Source organism: Arvicola amphibius, chromosome 8 (assembly GCF_903992535.2).
Source record: "Arvicola amphibius chromosome 8, mArvAmp1.2, whole genome shotgun sequence".
Classification (NCBI taxonomy): Eukaryota; Metazoa; Chordata; class Mammalia; order Rodentia; family Cricetidae; genus Arvicola; species Arvicola amphibius.
Genome location: NC_052054.1, coordinates 73,652,325 through 73,674,098, shown reverse-complemented (window position 1 = coordinate 73,674,098; position 21,774 = coordinate 73,652,325). Strand labels below are relative to the sequence as shown.

General features: G+C 47.8%; 1 protein-coding gene across 1 annotated transcript in view; it reads right to left on the bottom strand.

The window, feature by feature from the left end:
• Positions 1-878: 878 nt before the first annotated feature.
• Positions 879-21,774, bottom strand: part of Ceacam20 (CEA cell adhesion molecule 20) — a 30,161-nt gene continuing 9,265 nt past the window's right edge. The window contains exons 6-15 of the mRNA XM_042055601.1: positions 21,277-21,461; positions 14,147-14,425; positions 13,383-13,664; positions 10,381-10,659; positions 8,306-8,584; positions 5,721-5,838; positions 5,366-5,499; positions 4,448-4,509; positions 3,313-3,429; positions 879-932 (exon numbers count right to left, since the gene is read on the bottom strand). Coding sequence (XP_041911535.1) covers positions 879-932; positions 3,313-3,429; positions 4,448-4,509; positions 5,366-5,499; positions 5,721-5,838; positions 8,306-8,584; positions 10,381-10,659; positions 13,383-13,664; positions 14,147-14,425; positions 21,277-21,461 — 1,789 coding nt within the window. The remainder of the gene's footprint in view (positions 933-3,312; positions 3,430-4,447; positions 4,510-5,365; positions 5,500-5,720; positions 5,839-8,305; positions 8,585-10,380; positions 10,660-13,382; positions 13,665-14,146; positions 14,426-21,276; positions 21,462-21,774) is intronic.

Here is a 21,774-nt window from a genome sequence, read left to right as displayed (position 1 = left end):
TTTCCTCCCCACGCTATTTTGTTGTTGCAGCAGCAATAGAAGTCTAACTAAGACATACTCTAAAGAAAAAAATACCCATTGCTGTTGGTTTTTTTTAAATTGTTTTATTTACGTGTGTACACACATGCATGTGGGGCCTTTCTGAGGCCAGAAGTTGGATCCTCTGGAGCTGGATCTGAACTGGGAACTGAACTGGGGTCCTCTGGAAGAGCAGTATGCATCTTAGGCAGTGAGATGTCTCTCCGCTTTCATCGCTTGCTGAATGTGTGCTACTGGGGACTGAGCCCAGACTCGTGCCTATCAGCCAGGCGCTTGACCATTTTTGTTTTTGTTTTTAAAGACTTCTTTAGAGGTGGGTGTGGTGGCATGTGCCTTTAGTCCCAACAGAGGTATGAGGAGTTCTGTGAATTGAGGGTTATCCTAGTTTCCATAGGGAGTTCCAGACCAGCCAGGGCTACATAGTGAGACACTGTCTCAAGAAAACGGATACACTTTATTTTATTAATTTTTATCTATATGTATCCAGGTGCCCGCAGAGGCCAGAAGAGGCTATTGGATCCCTTGAAGCTGGAGTTACAGTAGGTTTTAAGTCTCCCCACATGAGTTCTGAGAACTGAACTCAGGTCGTCTGGAAGAGCCACAGTGCTATTAACCACTGAGCCATCTCCCCAGCCCAGCTCTGTTGCTTTAAATGAAGTGTGAGCCAAAGGCTAAAATTTGGTGGAGCCCAGTGTCCAGAGCCTGACCCAGTCAGGTAATCATGAGGTCTGCAAAGATGGCAGGCAGTGGCTGGATTCTAACATGCATGTTCAAGGGCGTGGAGCATGTGACCCAGAATGGTTTGTCTAAACCTTCCGGAAAAAGGAGCGTGGTGTCCATTAGGTTGACGGGTTAATCTTGCAGTAAAGGCTGAGGTTTGGGCTCGTCAGCTTCTGTTAGACAAAGGAGAAAGTGACTTCTGTGAAGTGTACACTCTGGTCTACTTGACTTACAGTCTGAGGCCCACACATCCTGGGCTGTTCCCCCGCCCTCAGAAACTCCTGTTTCGTTACACTATGGTCATGATAGTGCCTCCAGGAATGGCCTGTGGACCTGCCCGCGGTGCTAGACAGACTCTGAGGCAGCCCACAGTTCCCCACCTCTGGGCCTTGGCGCCCTTATACCATTCCCAGGCCTGACGAAGGAACCTTGATAAAAACAAACAGGACAAAGACCCAGGATGTGGGTCATTGCGTGGCTATTGCAATCTGTCCCGTGAGATCATGACTTCTACTTGACTTTGAAAGAAACACGAACCAGAGCTGTAAGCTGCCCACAGAGAGGAACACATAGAAAAGGGCTGAGGGTTACTTGACAATCAGTAAGGAACCAGGGCCGCGCTAGTTTGAAAACGGGTCCTCCCTAAGTGGAGCCCCACTTGAAACCTCACTGGTCCCCAGCACCTCCATCCCAGCCTTGCAGGAGGCCAAGGTGGATGATGCTGGCCCACTGGCCCATTGGCAGGTGACGAAAGTGTGCTATCTTGGCTGCTCAGTCAAGGTGATTTCACTGTGAGGTGACTGATAGAGAAAGCACCCCCAGGAGGCCCTTGATGCCCTTCAACTTGACATCTCCCCCCAACTCCCTTGACCTCCAGAATGTAGCAGATACTGGATCAGATGGAAGGACTTTCTCCTCCATGTGCTGGAGAGCCTGGGAAGCCCAGCCCGTCATGTTCACCGCCTTCCCTACAGCAAGAATACCATGATGGATGGGAGGAAGCGTCCAAGGGGAGGTTCCCAGAAAGAGCTTTTTCTCTAAAGATAAAGGGAATGTCCGTGGCTCCCCTACTTAGCCCCTGATGGAGAATGACTTAAGAATTCCATTTGTGGCCAGATGTGGTGATACACACCTTAAATCCCAGCACTCAGGAGGCAGAGGCAGGCAGATTTTTGTGAGTTTGAGGCCAGCCTGGTTTACATAGTGAGTTCTAGGACAGTCGGGCTACACAGAGAAACCCTGTCTCAGAAAAAAAAGAAAATAAAGAAAAGAAAAAGGGAAAGAAAAAAAAAGAAAAGTATAGAGTTCCATTTGTAAAAGTCAAGGGCTGACTGGAGAGCTCACCAAACTGAACACAAGACAGACGACAGCATGAGCCAGTCTGATGCTCTCTACGGAGCTTGAACTTAGACACACCGAAGCTTGCTTGAACATGGTGATGCCGTCTGTAGTCCCAGTGCTGGGAAGAGCAAGGCAAGAGAAGTGCCCTAAGTTCTAGGCCTGGGATGTCTAGAGAGAAGCAGAAGCATGATGGCCCGACCTATAAAGAGTGAAACCTGCATCAGTGAAGCAACGTCAAAGACATGGGAAAGTGGGTGAATGAGAAGAGAAAGAAAAGAATGGAAGGGGAGGAGATGAGGCAGGGAGCAACTGGGCGGAAACACGCATGCACAGGATAGGCAGAAACACGCATGCACAGAAGGAGATGTGGCAGGGAGCAACTGGGCGGAAACACGCATGCACGAATGTACACACACACAAAGTGGCATGGAAAACAAATATCTGGGTAACGTGAAATGGGAAGACAGAAATGGAGGCTAGGTGTGGTGGCACACACGGGCTATCTAGCACTAGGTAGGCTGAAGCAGAAGGATCGTGAGTTCAAGGCCAGCATGAACTCACAGAGAGAGACCATAGAACGAAAAGAAGAGAGGGAGAAAGGAATTCAACGGAAACAGAACAGTGGAGCAAACGGGGGTGAACTGAGAATGCTAACAAAGGAAGTAAAATGGAGCTGAAAAGACTGTATGTTGTGGACGCACACATGCGTGCACATTTGTGCCCGCATAGGTGTATGTGCATGTGTGTGCATGTGTGGGTGTATGCCTGTGGAAGCTAGAATCCACGTCAGGTTTGTTCCTCAGGAATTGTCCACCTTTGGTATTTTGTTTTGCTTTGGTTTTATTGTTGGTAGTGGTTAGTTTTGCTTTGTTTTTTGAGACAGAGCCTCCCTGGCCCAGAGCGTGTGACTAGGCAAGGCTGGCTGGCCACCAGGACTCAGGGTTCCCACCTGTCCCTGACTCCCCAGCACTGGGATTATGAGAATGTCCCATCATGATCAGCTCTTCTGCGGGGGCCGGGATTTGAACTCAGGTCCTCGCTCTTACATGACAAGCACTTTATTAGCTGAGCTATCTTCTCAGTCCCTAGAATGGAGATGGTTCTCAAAGAAAAGCTCTGTTGGACGTTTATCCTACAGAGTCCTCAGCAGGGGACAAAGGTTTCTACCAGCCCAGAGACAAAGTAACATCAGAATACATGGCATCAAATTACCTCATAATTTGATTCTGGGTTTCCTGTTGATACTGGGGGGACCAATGGCTGCTTCGGAATTGGAATTGAGGGCAGTGGCTTCCTGGGACCTTCAGGAGCTACGGAAGGTAGCTTCTTCTGCAAGTAAGCAAAGAAGTCAGGTGGGACCCATAGTCACAGATGAACTGGAAGACAGCAACCTATACTCCTCAAAGACCCAGAGGGGCTGGGTGTGGTGGCGCACACCTTCAATCCCAATACTCAAGAGGCAGAGGCAGGAAGATCTCTGTGAGCTCAAGGCTAGCCTGGTCTACATAGCAAGTTCCAGGGCAACTATAGTTACATAATAGAGAGACCCTATGTGAAAAGAAAGGGGGGCGGAGAGGATGGGACACACCCAGTTCAGGGTCCTACAGACAACTGCAGTGGAAGAAGAGCTGGAACCCCAACTCGCTGCTCCTCCGTAAGGTGTTCTCTCTCTCCGTCTCCCATCTCCATCTCTCTCCCCAGTCTTCCACCACTCTCCCTTGCTACTTCCTCCCACCCATCATGTCCCTGGCCAGCCCCAAGGCCTGCTGGAAGGGGTGACTCGGACGCAGAGCCCTGTGAGGCCTTGGGCCAGGATCTCCTCGTCCCTGGGATTGTATGCAGTGAGTCACCTCTCAGCATTGATGAGCATAAAATCCTCTGGTCACATTTCCCCCACGGTTTCTATAACTGGATGCACCAGGTCTAACCTACCTCATAGTCCTGCTCCGGAGAGACAGATGACAGCATCTGGGGGAAATGAGTTGTGAAGAAGTCAGAAGCTGGGGGTGTGGCTCAGCAGTAAAGAACTTTCTAAAATCCCCCAGTGAGGGATGGGGGCGTGGCGCAGTGGTAGAAGCTAGTTTAGCATGCTGAAGCCTGAGTTCAACCCCTAGCAAGACATAAAGACGATAGACAGACAGACAGACAGACAGACAGATGATAGATAGATAGACAGACAGACAGACAGACAGACAGACAGACAGACAGAGGGGGAAGGGAGAGAGAGAAATAGAGGAGAGGAGAGAGTCTCTGGCTATGGCAGCCTCTCATCCTAAAGATAGACACCCCAGTGGGACCAGTCACAAAGTATGGGGACAGTGATAGTGTTTGGGGGAAACTCACCCACCTCTTTGCCAATGGCCTTCCACTGGGGCTTCAGCTCATTGTCATACGCAGTCTTTGGCTTGCCTAGAGAAAGCAAGCACAGACCGGAGTGAAACGAGGCCAACATAGAGGAGAAGGTGCCGGGTTTTTTTGGAACCTCCCCTCTTCCCCATCATATCTCAGGCGAGACTAATGAGCCCACTGAGTGATACGGAAGAGAGGAAGTCATCTTGGCTGTGTTCACGAGCCGAGTGTGGCTTGCCAAGACCTCACTCTTTACCCTCTGCCATCCTGTTTCCTGTCTGTAAAATGGAGCAGGGACATGGGCGTGGAGGTTCTGGCCTTTAATCCTAGCTACTCTTAGACGGATGCATGAGGATCACAGTTTAGGGTCTTTCTGGGCCCCAAGAAACTTCAAGGCTACATGGGCAACTTGAAAGACCCTGTTTCAAGATAAAGAAATTTTTTTTAAAAGGAAAAAGTATACCCGGCATGGTGTCACCCATTTTAGTACCAGCACAGGCGGATCTCTGTGAATTCAAGGCCAGCCTGGTTTATAGAGTAAGTTTCAGGACAGCCAGGGCTACATTGTGAGGCCCTGTCTCAAAAATACACACACACACACACACACACACACACACACACACACAAATAACAACAACAAAAATAAATAAATAAAACCGTAAAACATAGAAAATAATCATGGGCTCAGAACTCACCTGGGATTTACTACAAATGTACTAAGCAGGATAAGGAATTGAGCGACAGAGCCCTTATTTAGCATATACAGGTTGTGGGTTCCACCCCCAGTATAATAAGAGAGACAAGAACGAGGTGGGAGGAAGAGAAAGAGAGAACCTTTAAAACCAAGGAGGACAAGGTTAGGATGGGAACAGCGCATCACAGGTAGGGCACAGTGTTCCTGGGACCCAACAGTCACCTGGGGCTAAGTCAGGAGAGTCCCAGGCTTCCAACATCATTGCCCTGGAGTCACTGTATCTGGACTCTGGGGGCCTCACAGAGGCGTGTGTTGCGGTCTTGAGGGTAGTATCATTGGCTGGTCTCTTGCAGGTCCTGAAACGTCAAATCTCTCATGATCTCCCAATGTGGGTTCTTGCCTGTTTCCACGGGTGCTGTCTATATCCCCACACCCATCCCCTCATCCCACCCCATCTGTTCTTGGGCAGTGACCCCAGATACCCTGAATTCTCAGGGTGCTTGGACAGGGTTCAAGACCATGACAACAGTCATGCCTCTCTTTCCCGTGGCTGGCCCCCACATCCCTTGTTTATTACCATCTGTCCTTTCGGCTGTAGAGGAAATAGGCCAATCCTATCACCAAAGCAATGGAAACCAGGATCCCGATGACGATGCCAGCAATGGCTCCAGGAGATAGAGAGGATGACTGGGGACCTCCGCAGAGAGAGAAAGATTAAGCTTAGCATGCTCTTCTCCCTATCCCCAGCTCCATCCCGGAGTTCCTGGATTTCTCTTCACTAAATTTGAGTATGTTGTTTTCCAGCCCCTGAAACCAGCAATTGGTAGTGTGAATGGCATCTTCCCTAGAGTACCATGGCTTGGGTTCGAATCTCCCAGTTGTGTGACTTTGGGCACACTACTCAACTTCTCTGTGCACCAACTGTGTCTCCTGTATACAGGGGAAAGAAGGCCTCTTCTGTAGGGTTGCTGGAAAGATTAAACATGTTAGCTTAATCTGTGTTAAATATGTTATGTAGAGTAAAGGCCCTGGAGCCCTAGGAAGAGATCAGTAAATGAGTGTGTGTTGGTGGAACTGGTTATGTAGACAATCAGGGCACGGACCAGGGAAAAATATTTTGGCAACAGAAACCTGGCTCCCCCTCAGGTGAGGCCCCTTGACTCCCCAGAGCAGTGTAACCCTGTGCAAAATGGTATTCTCTTATTGGCAATGAGGAAAGTGGTACCCACTACAGAAGGTGTCTCAAGGATGAGAGGAGACATAGCTGGTCATGCCTCACACGGAGCAGATGTCTCGTAAATGCCCTGATATTTGCCCATTCATTTCTATCTCAGCCTTTCTCAGAAGGATAAGGGCCCAGGGTTTAATAAAGTGGTCCCATTTATGGAACTTCCTGGGACCTCTGTCTGTCTGTCTGTCTGTCTGTCTCTCCATACATATTTGTGTGTGTGTGTGTGTGTGTGTGCGTGTGTGTGTGTGTGTGTGTGTGTGTGTGTGTAGATCTGTTTCAAACTCACAGCTATTGATTAACACCCCTAGCCCCTCACTGGTGGGTTCCTCACAGACACACCCTAGCCCAGAAATGTCTTTAAACTTGGAGGTCTTTGCCTCACAAGTAACTGGTACTGCATGCCTACACTAAGCCTCTAGAAAATCTTTTTTTTTAATATTTATTTTATTTATTATGTATACAATATTCTGTCTGTGTGTATGCCTGCAGGCCAGAAGAGGGCACCAGACCCCATTACAGATGGTTGTGAGCCACCATGTGGTTGCTGGGAATTGAACTCAGGACCTTTGGAAGAGCAGGCAGTGCTCTTAACCTCTGAGCCATCTCTCCAGCCCTAGAAAATCTTTTTAAAGATTTGTTTTTACTATTTTAAGAACTGCGCACGTGTCTCTGTGTGAATGTGTATGTGTTCATGCGAGTACAGGTGTCCCCAGAGGCCTGAAGCCTTGGACCTCATGGAGCTGGAGAGGCAGGCAGCTGTGGACCATCTGATGCGGGTGCTGAAAGCAAGCTCAGGTCCACCGCCAGAGTAGTCAGCGCTCTTGACTTCTGAGCCGTCTCTCTGGGTCACTGAGGTGCTTTTGCCCAGAAGTCTACTGCAGCAATGAGACTAGTACCTAATCTACTAACGCTATAGACCTTTGAGATCAAGCAGGATCACGCATAAAACTTCTAGAACATTCGATGATACACTTGTGCACTCATGAACTTATACACACACACACACACACACATACACACACACACACACAAATAAAATAAGAAAAGAACTCAAGCGAAAAAAATGCAGGGTTTCACTACCAGGCATATCTAGTTATTGGCATATTAATACCATCAACATATTAACTGCTAACTCCATCACCTCATTCACCCCACCACACGCACATAGGCTATATTCAAGATCTGTTGTCTCTCTAAACAGTTCAAGAATGCAGCCATCATAGACAGGGGTGGTGATACACCCCTGTTTCCCTAGCACTGAGGAGGCTGAGGTAGGATGGTCAGAAGTTGGGGGTCATACATCAGGTGTGGTGGCACACACCTTTAATCCCAGCCAGGCCTTGGGAGGCAAAGGCAGCTAGCTGGGTCTACATTCCAGGCCAGTCAGGGCTACATAGTATACTCTGCCTCAAAAATAAGACTAGGGTCAGCCTGGGCTACACAGAGAGAATCTGTCAAACAAAAGGTAGTACCATGAGACTGGGGGGATGGCTCAGTGATCAAAAGCACATACTGTTTTTGAAGACACCCCAACCTCAATTCCCCAATATCCATGTCAGGCATCTCACAACTGCCCATCACTCCAGTTTCTGGGATCTGATGCCCCCTTCTGGCCTCTTAGGGTATGTACATTCATGAGCACATACCCACACAGCAACACATGCATATAAAGATTCAAAGGATTTTTAAGTAACACCACAAACCCATCTACAGGTGAGAAAAAAATAAGGCTTAAACAGTTCAGAGAGGCTACTAGTGCACACAGTACAAATCCAGGCGATCTGAGCATGAGGTGTGGGATTCCGTGGTTCTGCATTGGAAATCTAGCTAGTCACAGTCATACTTCAGCCATGCTAGGGGAAGGCTCAGTGGATAGAGCCACATGGGGAAAAACACGTGAATTCCAGAACAATGGAGCAGGAGCAACTCACCCACCACCTTGACCAGGACAGAGGCAGAACGGGCCAGGCCAGTGATAGGGTTGGAAACCGTGCAGCTGTAAATGCCCTCATGCTCCCAGCTCAGCGCCTCTATGGTCAGCCGCTCCCCAGTGTGCACTGTGGAGGAGTGCTCGTGGGTCCAGTGATACCCGGCATCCGGATTGGAGTCAGCCCGGCAATGCAGGGTCAGGCTGGAGTTGAGCATCGCCTGGATGGTGCTGGCCTCTCCAGATGCTGACCCCGGAGTGATGTCCACTCGGTCAGGACCATCTGCAAAGCCAGACACCATGAGTGTTTGGGGCCAGAGGCAAAATGACCAGATTTGTCCTCTCCTGCTTTCCTTTCTTGCTTTGCTTGTTTCTGTTTTGCCTTTGGGGTTTGTTGTTATTTGGGGCCTTTTGATTTCTTGTTTTTTGTTTGTTTGCAGACGAAGTCTCAAGTAGTCAAGGCTAGTCTCAAACTCACTATGTAGCCAAGGATGATCTTAAACTCCTGTTCCTCCAGCCTCTGCCCCATGAGTACTGTGACTGCAGCCATGCACGACCCCATAAGTACTGTGACTGCAGCCATGCGCAGCCCCATGTGGCTTAGCGTTCCTCCTTGGTTTGGAGCAAAGGAATTCTAGCTTTCACCTGGAAAACAGTAGCAGTTCTGGGCTCTGTTTCTTCCTTTTGTTTTACATATTTTTTTTTTCTTTTTTGAGCCTGGGTCTCACTAAGTAAGCCCTCACTGGCCTAGAACCCACTCTGTAGACCAGGCTGGCCTCAAACTCACAAAGATCCACCTGCCTCTGCGTAATGGAATTAAAAGCGTGTGCCACCACAGCCGACTTTGTAATTGTAAGGACAAGTGTGTCTGTCCTTGGGCACAGGCAGGTGGGTGCAGCTGTTCTAGTGTGTCTGTCCTTGCACACAGGCAGGTGGGTGCAGCTGTTCTAGTGTGTCTGTCCTTGCACACAGGCAGGTGGGTGCAGCTGTTCTAGTGTGTCTGTCCTTGCACACAGGCAGGTCGATGCAGCTGTTGTAGTGCGTCTGTCCTTGCACACAGGCAGGTGGGTGCAGCTGTTCTAGTGTGTCTGTCCTTGCACACAGGCAGGTGGGTGCAGCTGTTCTAGTGAGTCTGTCCTTGGGCACAGGCAGGTGGGTGCAGCTGTTCTAGTGTGTCTGTCCTTGCACACAGGCATGTGGGTGCAGCTGTTCTAGTGAGTCTGTCCTTGGGCACAGGCATGTGGGTGCAGCTGTTCTAGTGTGTCTGTCCTTGGGCACCTGCAGGTGGGTGCAGCTGTTCTAGCGATTTCATGGTCCTATGCCTTTTGTCTCTATTACACTTTTTTATTTGTGATGGGCAGTATGCACATGGCTTGACATACGTATGGAGGTCAGGGGACAACTTGTAAGAGTTGGTTCTCTCTTTCCACTCTGTGAATCCTGAGGATTGAACTCAGGTCATCAGGCCTGTGGCAAGCGCCTTTACATCCTAAGCCACTATGTTGGCCCTTGCTTATCTTGTTAGGGTCTGTCTGCGACACTACAAGTTGCTTAAGGGCTGGGACACAACTTTGTCCAGCACCCAGATTCGTGCTTGGCATGCAAAAGGGTCTAAAGTTTAGTGCTTCTCAAGCGCCCTAATGTTATGACCCTTTAATACAGGTCCTCGTGTTGTGGTGACTCCCAAGCATAAAATTATTTTTGTTGCTACTTCATCACTGCAATTTGCTACTGTTGTGAATCGTAATGTAAATATTTTTGGAGACAGAAATTTGACAAAGAGGTTGCAGCTCACAGGTTGAGAACTAGGTGACAGGATAAAAGGCTAAAAGTCAAGGCTATTTTCTCTCTCTCTCTTTCCCTTTCTTTCCTTTTTCTTTTTCACCATTAGTTGTTGCTTTTATCCATTTATCTTTCCAGATCCTGGCTGACCTCAAACTTGCAAAACTCTTGTCTCAGCCTCTCAAGCGCTGGGATTATAGGTGTACCCAGGAAGAAGGGACTCCTTAAAGAAGGAGGGGCGGGGCGGGATGGGGAGGAAGGCCAGGAGGAAGAGAAGGCCCAGGCCCCACCACTCACAGTTGATGTCAAGCCTCAGGGGAGCACTGCGAGCTCGGCTACCCCAGTGCCACACCTCACACTCATAGGGTCCCGTGTCGTCCCTCTGGAGGCCAAGGATGATCAGGGTCCTGTTCTGAGATGACAGCAACAGGCGATCACTGGGCCTGAGTGGCTGACTCCTCAGAAACCACTGGACACTGGCCTCCTGGTGGCTTGTTTTGCAAGTCAGGGACACAGAGGTAGCATTCTCCACAAGAGGCAGGATTGGGAACTCGATACTGGGTGCAGTTAACTTTTCTGGAAACACATAGAGATACAGGTTCAGAGTCAAGGATGTGTCCCAAGTCTACGTTAGCCAGGAGTGGTGCATGCCTTTAATCTCAACACTTCGGGGGGCAGAGCTATCTCTGTGAGTTCAAGGCCATCCTAGTCTGAATAGAGGATTACAGGCAAGTCAGTCAGAGCTGTATAGTGAAGCCATGTCTCAAGACAACAACAAAACCAAAAGCAACCCTGCATTATTAGGTGTGTGCGTGTGTGTGTGTGTGTGTGTGTGTGTGTGTGTATGTGTGTGTATGAATGTTTGTGTTTGGTACAGGGCCATATAGTATGGGGGGGGGGACACACAGAAATGTTGTGTGTTTTGGGGGGGAAAGAAAATGTGGGACTGGGGTATGCTGGCAGGAGGGGGTGCTGATTTTGTGCCTGCTCTATGTGTTGTGTTATGTGTGTGTTGTGAATGTAAACTGTATGAGCAGAACAGACATGCACTTTGTGTTACATACACACATACACACATGTATCTGAATTTGTGTTCTATATCTGTAATAGTGTATATGTTACGGTACATAGTGGTTCCTTATATGCTTTATGGAAAACTGTTGTGTGTGGTACATATATGTATATTGTCTGGGTCTGTATATTTTTTGTTTTTTACTATCAAGGATTCAACCTAGGGCCTCCTAAATTCTAAACAAATGGTCTTCCACCCAGTCCCAGCCCCAGTCCCTCGCTGGGTGATTCTAGGCAGGGACTCTACCACTGAGGCACACCTCCAGCCCCTCACTGGGGAATTCTAGGCAGGGGCTCTACTACTGAACCAAACCCCAGTCCCTCACTGGGGGATTCTGGGCAGGGCTCTACCACTGAGCCACACCCCAGCCCCTCACTGGGGGATTCTAGGCAGGGGCTCTACCACTGAGGCACACCTCCAGCCCCTCACTGGGGGATTATATCCCATCACAAAGCATCAAGCTCAGTGGTATTCTGAGGCAGGATCTCACTAAGTTACACATACTGGTCTTAAACTCACTCTGTAGCCTTGAACTTTTTGTTTATTTGGGTGTTAAGATGGCTTACTTTCCTCCAAGCCCGATGACCTCAGTTGGATTCCAGGACCCAATAGTGAATGGAAGGAGCCAAATTGTCCTCTGACCCACAGTCACTCTGTGGTACACACATATCCACTCTCACACACAGTCAGTCAGTGTTACTGTGCATCTATGTGTACACATTGTGGTGGGGCACATTGTGGCATATGCCTGTGGAGTTGACATGGCTCCTGAAGATCAAGCTCATGCCCTCAAGGGTGAGCAACAAATACTTTATGTGCTAGACCATCTCCCTGCCAACCCTTGAATTTACAATCCCCCTGCCTCAGTTTCCCAAATGCCTGGAATTACAGGTTAATTTGTATGTATATGTTGTGTCAACTGTATGTGCATAGAGAGTGTAAAATAGATTTATAGTGATTTGGGGAGGATTGAGACAGAATCTCTCTTTTATGTAATACTAACTGTCCTAAAACTCACTCTATAGACCAGGCTGGCCTCAAACTCCATAGATATCCACCTCCCTCTGCCTCCTGCATGCCAGGATTAAAGGTGTGCACCACCATGCCCCACGGATTTATATATTTTCTGTTGTATGTCTTAAGTGTGTGTGATTTGAGTGGTTATGATTGGGGGTGGATGCTGAGTCTGTAATGTACATGGCGTGTGTGTGCTTATATGTTTTATGTATGTAATGAGCTGTCATATTTACTGCATATATGTTGTATGTGTTATATGTATCTATGTTGTGTACATGTATATTATACATGTATCATAAATATAAGTGACTAGGGCTGGAGAGATAACTCAATGGTTAAAAACACTGGCTGCCCTTGCAGAGAATCTGGGTCTGATCCCTGGTACCCACATGGCAGCTCACATCCATATTTAACTCCAGTACCAAGGGAACTGGTGCCCCCTTCTGGCCTCTACAGGCACTGCATGTGCATAGTGCAAATCCAGGCAGACAAAACATCCACACACACAAAATAAAATAAATCTTTGAGAAAAATACATGTGTATTGGGTGTATATATGCTATGGGTTAGTGTCTACAGTGTAGTGTGTGTGTGTGTGTGTGTGTGTGTGCACGTGCATGCATGTGTGTGTATGTGTCTGATGAGGGTATTCTGCACTTTGCATTGAGCACTGCATGTGTTTGTGTCTTGTAAGAGTGTGTTATATGCCTGAGATGTTGTACTGTGTGTATGTGCTGTATGTAAGTTGTGTGTGTGAGAGCAGCCTGTGCACATAATCATTCTTCCAGAGTATGTGGACTGAGGGCTGTGCCAGCATTTGTCTGTACAGACACACAACTCCTTCCTACTCAAAGAATCAAACCATGGACATGAAGAGTCCACAAGGTGTTGAAGACAGGCCAAGCTGATGCTGTGTCCTTCCCTATGGTAAGAGCTCTGCTCTGCCACCAGCCAAATGGAAGTCACCTGTCCTCTGCTTCCTCCTCAAATACTGAGGTGCGCATTTGGATGGTGACTTGACTCTGGTGGTTCCTTGAGAATCTGACAACTGCCTGTTTCTTTAAAACATCACCCAGACCCAAGGTGCAATTCCACACTCACCCTGGTAATCACAGAATGTCCCCAAATCCCAGATTAAGTCTCTGGACCCTTGTAAAACCTCGCCTTCCAGTCCCCCAAAGAAGCAAAGAGAACTGGGAAATGATACTCACCAAGTACGTGGACTTTGACAACACCCAGGCGGGACGTCTGGGTGACACTGTTGGACACCAGGCACCTGTACATGCCCTCATGTTCCTTGGACACAGCCTGGATGGTGAATGTCCCCGTGGTGGGGGGCTGGATGGAGTCAGTGGGGAGATACCAGGTATAGTTAGAGGCAGGGCGAGATTGCGTTTCCACCCTGAAGTTCACAGGTTGGCCTTCTAGCACCTCAACCACATCCCCAGCCTCTACGCCTGAGTCCAGCTTGATTGCTACAGGGTCAGGACCATCTGGAAGGGTGGAAACAAGCATGGTCTCTGTTAGAATGAGCAGCAGATCACTTATGGGGGTACTGTAAGTACAGCTTCCTTCTCCAATCAACTGCAGGGGAGATATGGATCTGATGGAGGTGGGGCTCCTGGTGGAGGTGGGGATCTGATGGAGGTGGGGCTCCTGGTGGAGGTGGGGATCTGATGGAGGTGGTTCGCTTATAGAAGTACTCTTTGGAACTCAAGTTTTAATCCACTACATTAGATATTTCTGATGGAATCCAAATGTGAATATCAGTTTCCTATTTGAAGTCTACGTTTGATTTCTGTCCTATGTGATTGTGACTGGGATCAAATCCAGGGCCTCATTAGTGCTAGACAAGGACTTTAATACTATACTTCGCTTTCATTACATAAATCTTCTCTGGGACAGCATTTTAAACCATGAATGCAGTACCAAGGAAGTGAGTGTCAACCATGGGTAAAGGGAGCTGGAGACTCACAGTTCACACTCAGCCAGACAATGTCGCTGCTCTGACCCTCAAAGCCATACCGCACTTCACACTGGTAGGATCCCAAGTCCTCTCGCTGGACAACGAGGATGGTGAGGTTCTTGTGATCCGCAGAGAGCTTTATGCGCTCAGTCGACGCTAGTGGGGAGTTGTTGGAGGTCCAGTGGATGGTGACATTATCAGCGTCAGCGTGACAGTAGAATGTCACCATATCCCTCAGCTCTATGACAGTGCTCTGGCTGACTGACAGGGTGGGCCTGGCCAGTGAAGCTGAGGAAAAGCAGAAACGAGAAGCAATGGCAACACCACAGAGACACATCCTTAGAGAACAAATCACAAAAGGATCTGATGAGACCGGAAAGAACTAGAATAGCCAAAAAGACATTCTGGCAATGAGCTGAGTTCAGCACTATGATTAGGCACCCAGTGTAAAACCATTGTGTTTGCAGTATATGTGAATTTTAAAAAAAATAATTATTATTTTTGGGGGTGTATCCCTCTGTGTGTATGAGCATATGTGTGTGGTGTGTGCAGTGCCTGTAGAGGCCAGCAGAGGGCATTGGATTTTTCTTGGAGTGGAAGTTACAGGTGGTTGTGAGCCTTTATAAGGGTGCTGGAAACTAAATTCATGTCCTTTGCAAGAGCAGCAAGTGCTTTTGTTTGTTGTTCTTTTATTTTGTGTTTGTTTGTTTGTTTGTTTTTGTTTGTTTGAGACAGGCTTTCTCTGTATAACAGCGCTGACTGTCCCAGAACTGGGCTCAAACTCACAGAGATCCACCTTCCTCTGCCTCCTGAGAGCTGGGATTAAAGGTGTGCGCCACCATGCCCAGTTCAGTGCTCTTAATGCTGACCCATCTCACACAAAGTCCTTAGGTGTGAACTTTTGCACCCTCCTTCTGTTCCCCATGCACCACCGAATGGGATGTAAGTGTAACTGAAGCAGAGGGTGTGGGACATGGCAGATGTCTGCTACAGTTCCTTGCTCCCAGCTGCTGGTGCTAGTGGGGTTGGGTGGGAAGAGGTGAATCCCTGGGAGTGTAGTTAAGGGTTATAGTTTGTTTGGCCTCCCTTATAGAACTGTCTCTGCATTCTACCCTGCTATGTGTGAGAAGCAGCTGCTACCTGACACTCCTGCCTCCACACCCTTCCCACCACGATGGGCTGAATCTCTTTACATCATGATCTTTATATAATAAATTCTTTCTCCCTTCAATTGTTACAGTCACAAGGAAAGTAACTGAGGCTGGAGAGATGGCTCAGTGGTTAAGAGCACCTGCTGCCCTTGCAGAGGACCCAAGTTTGTCTCCCAGCACCCATGTTGGGCAGCTCACAACCACCAGGAACTCCATTTCCAGGGGATCTGATAACTGGATGCCACAGGTGTGCACACACACATAAAAATAAATCTTAAATATAAATATAACTAATAAACAAAGCCAGTCTATGTCGATACAAAAAGAGAATCAAAATTTTTTGTTTTGTTTTTCAAGACAGGGTTTCTCTGTGTAGTTCTGGATGACCTGGAACTTGCTATGTAGAACAGGCTGGCCTCGAACTCAGAGATCCTCCTGCCTCTGCTTCTTGCTGGGATTAAATGTGTGCACCACCACTGCCCAGTAAGAATCAATTTCTTAACAACACCAAGGATCCTTTTCTATCTCTTAGCCAGCACTGCCTTGCCTACAGCCCCTTTATTCCTGCCTTCAACACAACTGACTATATGCACTCTCACCAGAGCCTAGTGAGGCCAATCAGCACGTCTCCTCTTAGCACCATGGGCACTGCCCCAGTTAACATCAGCTGTCAACTTGACACAGACTACAGTCATCTGCAAAGAGTCTTAATTGAGTCATTGTCTGTTTCAGGTTGGCCTATGGATAAAGTCTGTGGGGATTATCTTGGTTCTTTTAATTGACACAGGAGGGCACAGCCCACCGTGTGTGGCACCATTCCCTAGGCAGGTGGTGCTGGGCTCTATGAGAAAGCCAGCTGAGCACAAACTTGTGAGCGAGCCAACAAGCAGTGGTCCTCCTTGACTGAGCTCCCCAGTCAGAATAGTGCACAGAATCCCTGGATCCTGCCTTCAGGTTTGCACCTTGAGCTCCTGCCCTGACTTCCCTCCATGATGGACTGTGGCCTGGAAGTGGAAGATGAAATAAGCCCTTCCCTCCCCTCTACTGCATTAGGCATTTGTCCAGAGTGTTTTAGCACAGCAACAGAAAAGAAACTGGAATAGGCGTGAGACCCAAAGAGAGGACCCTCTGTTTCATGGCAACTTGATACAAGCTAGAGTCATTTAGGAAGAAGAAAACTCAATTGAGAAAATAGCCCTAGCAGACTAGCCTGTGGGCAAGCCTGTGCTATATTTTCTTGGTTGATGATTGATGTAGGAAGGAAGGGTCAGCTCACTATAGGCGGTCTCTTCCCCGGGGAAGGTGGTCCTGGAGTTTGTATGGAAGCAGGTTGAACAGACCTGGGGAGGCAACCCAGTAAGCAGCACCTTCCATGGTCTCTGCATCTGCTCCTGGCTCAAGGTTCCTGCCCTGTTTGAGTTCCCACCTTGATGTCCTCAGTGGACCAGGACCCAGGATACATAAGCCAAATAAACCCTTTCCTCTCTGTGGTGATTTGGGTAAGAATGGTTTCCATAGGCTTCTGTGTTTCAGTGCTTAGTCACCAGGGAGTGGAACTCTTTGCAAAGTTTAGAACAATTAGAAGGTGTGACTTGTTGGAGGTGTGTCACTGAGCGTGGGCTTTGAGGTTTCAAAAGCCCATGTCAGACCCAGTCTCTCCTCCCCCTGATACCTGTAGAACTCTCAGATACTTCTGCCTGCATGCTGCCATGCTCTCCACCATGATGGTAATGGACTGAGCCTCCAAAACTGTAAGCCAGCCTCCAATTAAATGCTTTATTAGAGGAGCTGCCTGGGTTGTAGTGTCTTTCCACAACAATAGAACAGTAACTAAGACGAACTCCAAGATTCTTTTGAGCCGGGTGGTAGTTGTGCACACCTTTAATCCCAGCACTCAGGAGGCAGAAACAGGTGGGTCGCTGTGAGTTCGAGGCCAGCTTGGTCTATAGAGTTCCAGGACAGGCTCCAATGTTACAGAGAAACCTTGTTTTAAATAAAAATCTTTTGGTTACAGTGTCTTATCACAGCAATAAAACCCCTAACTAGTTTAGGGTCATGGAATATTGCTGACCTGACTATGACATTGACCTGACAAATGACCATGTCATTGACAGCCCTGACCATGTTTGGGTGGAGGATTTGTAAGGACTTTGGAACTTCGGGATAGAAAAGCCATTGATTGCACCGAATTTAATAACCACTTGTGGGAACTTAGAAGGCAATGCTGAGAGCAGAGAAGCCTGACCTTTGGCATTTGAGAGGGAAGATTTAAAAGTCCCCTAGAGGTTCCCTCACGGTCCTGACTTTCTTTCTCATGTTCTCCCTCCTTCTGCTCCTCATCAGGACCTTGGGAGCTCAGTCCGGTGCTCCAATGTGGGGATCTGTCATTTTCTTCATCTATCGTCAGGTGGAGGTTCTATGGTGATATGCAAGAAATTCATCAGTATGGCTATAGGAACTGGCCTTTTCAGGCTCCCTCTCCTCAGCTGCCCAAGGAACTAACTGGGGCGTCTCCCTGGAAACCTGGGAACCCCTCTAGGGTCAAGTCTCTTGACCACCCTCAGGTAGCTCCTTAAATTAAGATATATGCTTCCCTGCTCCCATATCCACCCTTCCTATATCCCAAGCATCCCATTCCTCCGAGCTCCCCCCATTCTCCCCTTCACATTTTTCTCTCCCCATCTTCCCTTCAGATGGGGAAGGTGACTGAGCCCCACATTGGAGCACTGGACTGAGCTTCCAAGGTCCTGATGAGGAGCAGAAGGAGCGAGAACATGAGGGAGAAAGTCAGGAACGTGAGGGGTGCATTCACTCATGGAGACGGTGGGACAGAACTAAAGGGAGATCACCAACTCCAGTTGGAATGGGACTGATGGATCATGCGACCAAACCCGTCTCTCTGAATGTGGCCAACAGCGGGGGCTGACTGAGAAGCAAAGGACATTGGCGCTGGGCTCTGATTCTTCTGCATGGACGGGCTCTGTGGGAGCCTTCTCAGCTTGGTCGATCACCTTCCTGGACCTGGGAGGAGTTGGGAGGACCTTGGACTTAGCATAGAGTAGGGAACCCTGATGGCTCCTTGGCCTTGAGAGGGAGGTAGGGGAGGTATGGGTGGAGGGAAGGGGAGGGAAGGGGGAGAAGGAGGGGCGGGAAGGGGGAGGAGGAGTGGAGGGAGGGGGAGGAGGAGGGAAGGAGATGGAAATTTTTAAATATAAAAAAAAATAAACCATGAGAAAGAAAAAAAAATAAAAAATAAAAGTCCCCTAGAGATTCTATCAGAGTCAGTTAATATTTTAATTAAGAGCTACTCAGGTGAAGCCTTTGCTTTGCTGGGTGTCTCAGTCAGGGTCTCACAACCAAAAGCAAGTTGGGAGGGAAGGTTTATTGGGCTTTCACTTCAGCATTGTTGTTCATCACTGAAGGAAGCCAGGACAGGAACTCAAACAGGGCAGGAACCTGAAGGCAGGAGCTGATGCAGAGGCCACAGAGGGGAGCTGCTTACTAGCTTGCTTTCCCTTGGCTTGCTCAGCCCACCTTCTTATAGAACCCAAGACAGCACCACCCAGAATTGGCTGAACCCTCCCTGTTGATCACTATTGAGAAAATGCCTTACAGCCTGAACTCATGGAAGCATTTCCTCAACTGAGGCTTCTTCCTCTCTGGTGATTCTAACTTATGTCAAGTTGACACGCAAAACCAGCCAGTGCACTGGGACCATGGATGCTGGTCAGCTAGGGCTTAAGATTCTGCTGTGACTAAGAAGAGACCAGCATTGTTGAGGTAGAATCTTCTGGGACCTGTTTCCTTTGGGTCAGAGCATAGGAGTGCTGTAGAACAATCCTTTTGCACACTGTGAAGATGTGTTACTCTCATTGATCTAATGAAGAGTCAACTGGCCAATAACTAGGCAGAAAGAGGTTAGGCAGAAGAGCAGACTGAGAGAAGGCTAGGAAGAAGGAGAGCAGGGTCACCAGCCAGACACAGAGCGAACAAGAGATGAACATGCCATGCTGGAAAAGGTACCACCACGTGGTAGAATGTAGATATAGAATATGCGTTTATTTAAGTTGTAAGAGTTAGTTAGCTATCAGCTGAGCATTTATAATTAATAATAAGTCTCAGTGTGGTTATTTGGGAGCTGGCTGGTGGGACAGAAAAGTCCACCTGCACAGGAGCTGTTGATCAGAGGGGTCTGGGGCTGCGTCTCATGCTGGTAGCTGAACTTGGTAGCATAAGAGTCACCCAGATGGTTCTGGTTTTAAAGGACTGAGGGGTAACAGTGCTTCTGAGGACTGGTCATTGTGTGGCAGGGCTGGAATCCCCAGAGGGAGGCCAGGAGAGGTCACTGGTGAAGATGAAACCCTCAGTTGCAGTTAAAGCCCCAGGGGTGAAGGAGTCTGAGTCATGGCACCATGTGGCAGTGCTAGAGTCCCAGAAGACAACCCAGGAGGAGCAACCTGTGAAAGTGCAGCCCAGTTGCAGCAGAAGACCCCAGCATTTCAGAGATGCCAGTACCATGGGACGACTGCCAAGAACAGCAGCGGCATGAAGTGGAGCTGGCCTGAGCCTAGGAGATGTGCTGTGTCCGCTGTTCCCAGAAGTCCTACACTGGGCTTCAGACAGTTGGAATTTGGTTTAACTTTCATCTGATTGTGACCGTGCCCTGGTTTTCCCCTCTTAGAGTAAGAAAGTATGTCACTTATTTCTTTTTTAATTTTTCAGGAGCCCACATTTAAAAGAAGTTTTAGCAAGATTATGGATATTTTGGAGAGACTTTGGATATCTTAGAGCAGTATTTCTCAACCTTCATGACACTGTGACCCTTTGATACAGTTCCTCATGCTATGGTGACCCCCAACCGTAAATTTATTTTTGTTGCTACTTCATAACTGTAATTTTGCTAGTTATGATCATGAAAGTATCTGTGTTTTCTTTTTTAAAAGATTTGTTTATTATGTATACAGTGTTCTGTATATGCCCGTAGGTCAGAAGAGGGCACCAGATCTCACTATAGATGACTGTGAGCCACTATGTGGTTGCTGGGAATTGAACTCAGAACCTCTGGAAGAGTCAGTGCTTTTAACCACTGAGCCATCTCTCCAGCCCGTATCTATGTTTTCTGATGTCCTTATGTGACCCCTGTGAAAGGGTTGTTTGATCACCTCAAAGAGGTTGTGACCCAGAGGCTGAGAAATACTGTTTTAGAGGCTTTGAATATTTTAAAGAAAGTGAACTTTTTAAAGTGTTTGGAGTTTAAAAGCTTATGGGACATTTAAAGATTAGAATATGTTTTATATTATGATATTACTATTAACATGCCATCTTGGGGACAAATGAGAAAGGAAAGGTTCTAGCTGAATAGTGATGTGTGTTGTGGAATAGAGCGTTTATTTAACTATGTAAAGATGTGTTACGTTTGTTGATGTTACATTTGTTTAACTATGTAAAAGTGTGTTTTTGTTGCACTTTGCCTGCATAAGGCACCTTATTGGTCTAATAAAAAGCTGAATAGCCAGTAGATAGCTAGGCAGAAGAGGGATAGGCGAGGCTAGCAGACAGAGAGAAAAGGTGAGCCAGCCAGTAGGGGGCTTAGGCATCCAGACACAGAGGAAGCAGGAAAGCAGGGTGAACAGTATGTAGATGAGGTAAATGAGCCTCAGGGCAGCAGCACATAGATTAATAAAAATTGGATTAATTTAAGTTAAAAAAAAGACTAGCTAGAAACAAACCTAAGCTAAGACCGAGCATTCATAATTAATAATAAGAATCTATGTTTCATTTGGTAGCTGGTTGATGGCCCAAAGAAAATGCCAGCTACAGACACACTGTGTGACAAGTAAACAAGGGGTTGAGTGTACTAACTAGTTCTATTACAGCATTAGAAGCCCTAAGACACTGTGAAGACAGACACAGGAAAGATGATCTCATTTTCTGTGCTCATGTCACAGTCTGATGTGTGTCTGGGAAGAGAACCCAAAGATAACATACCTCTCCCACTGGGGGTGTTGCTAAGCAGGTCGGCAGGGTGGGTGAACTGGGCAGCCATTGGAGGGATCCATATGGTCAGAAGTACAACTGGAAGGGGAGAGAGGAAAGACATTGAGGGAAGGAGAGGTGGAATGGCATGACTGGTTAGTCTTCGTAAACCAGAAGAAACATGCAGCGGTGCTGGCCTGTAATCCCAGGACTCAGGAAACCAGATGCGGGAGGATCACAAGTTTGAAGCCAGACTACTATCAATGGTAACCTGCTGTCTTGGAACAAAAATCAAACAAATAACAGCAACAAAAGAAAATCTTAGCTTGACACCTTTAATCCCAGCACAAAGCAGGCAAAGGCAAGAAGATCTCTGAGTTCAAGGCCAGCCTGGTCTACATAGTGAGACTCTAAACCCTAACTCCCCTGTTGTGGAATATTAAGATATGTTACATTTGTTTATGCTGTGGAATAGTTGTTTAATGATGCAAAGATGTGTTGCGTTCTTTT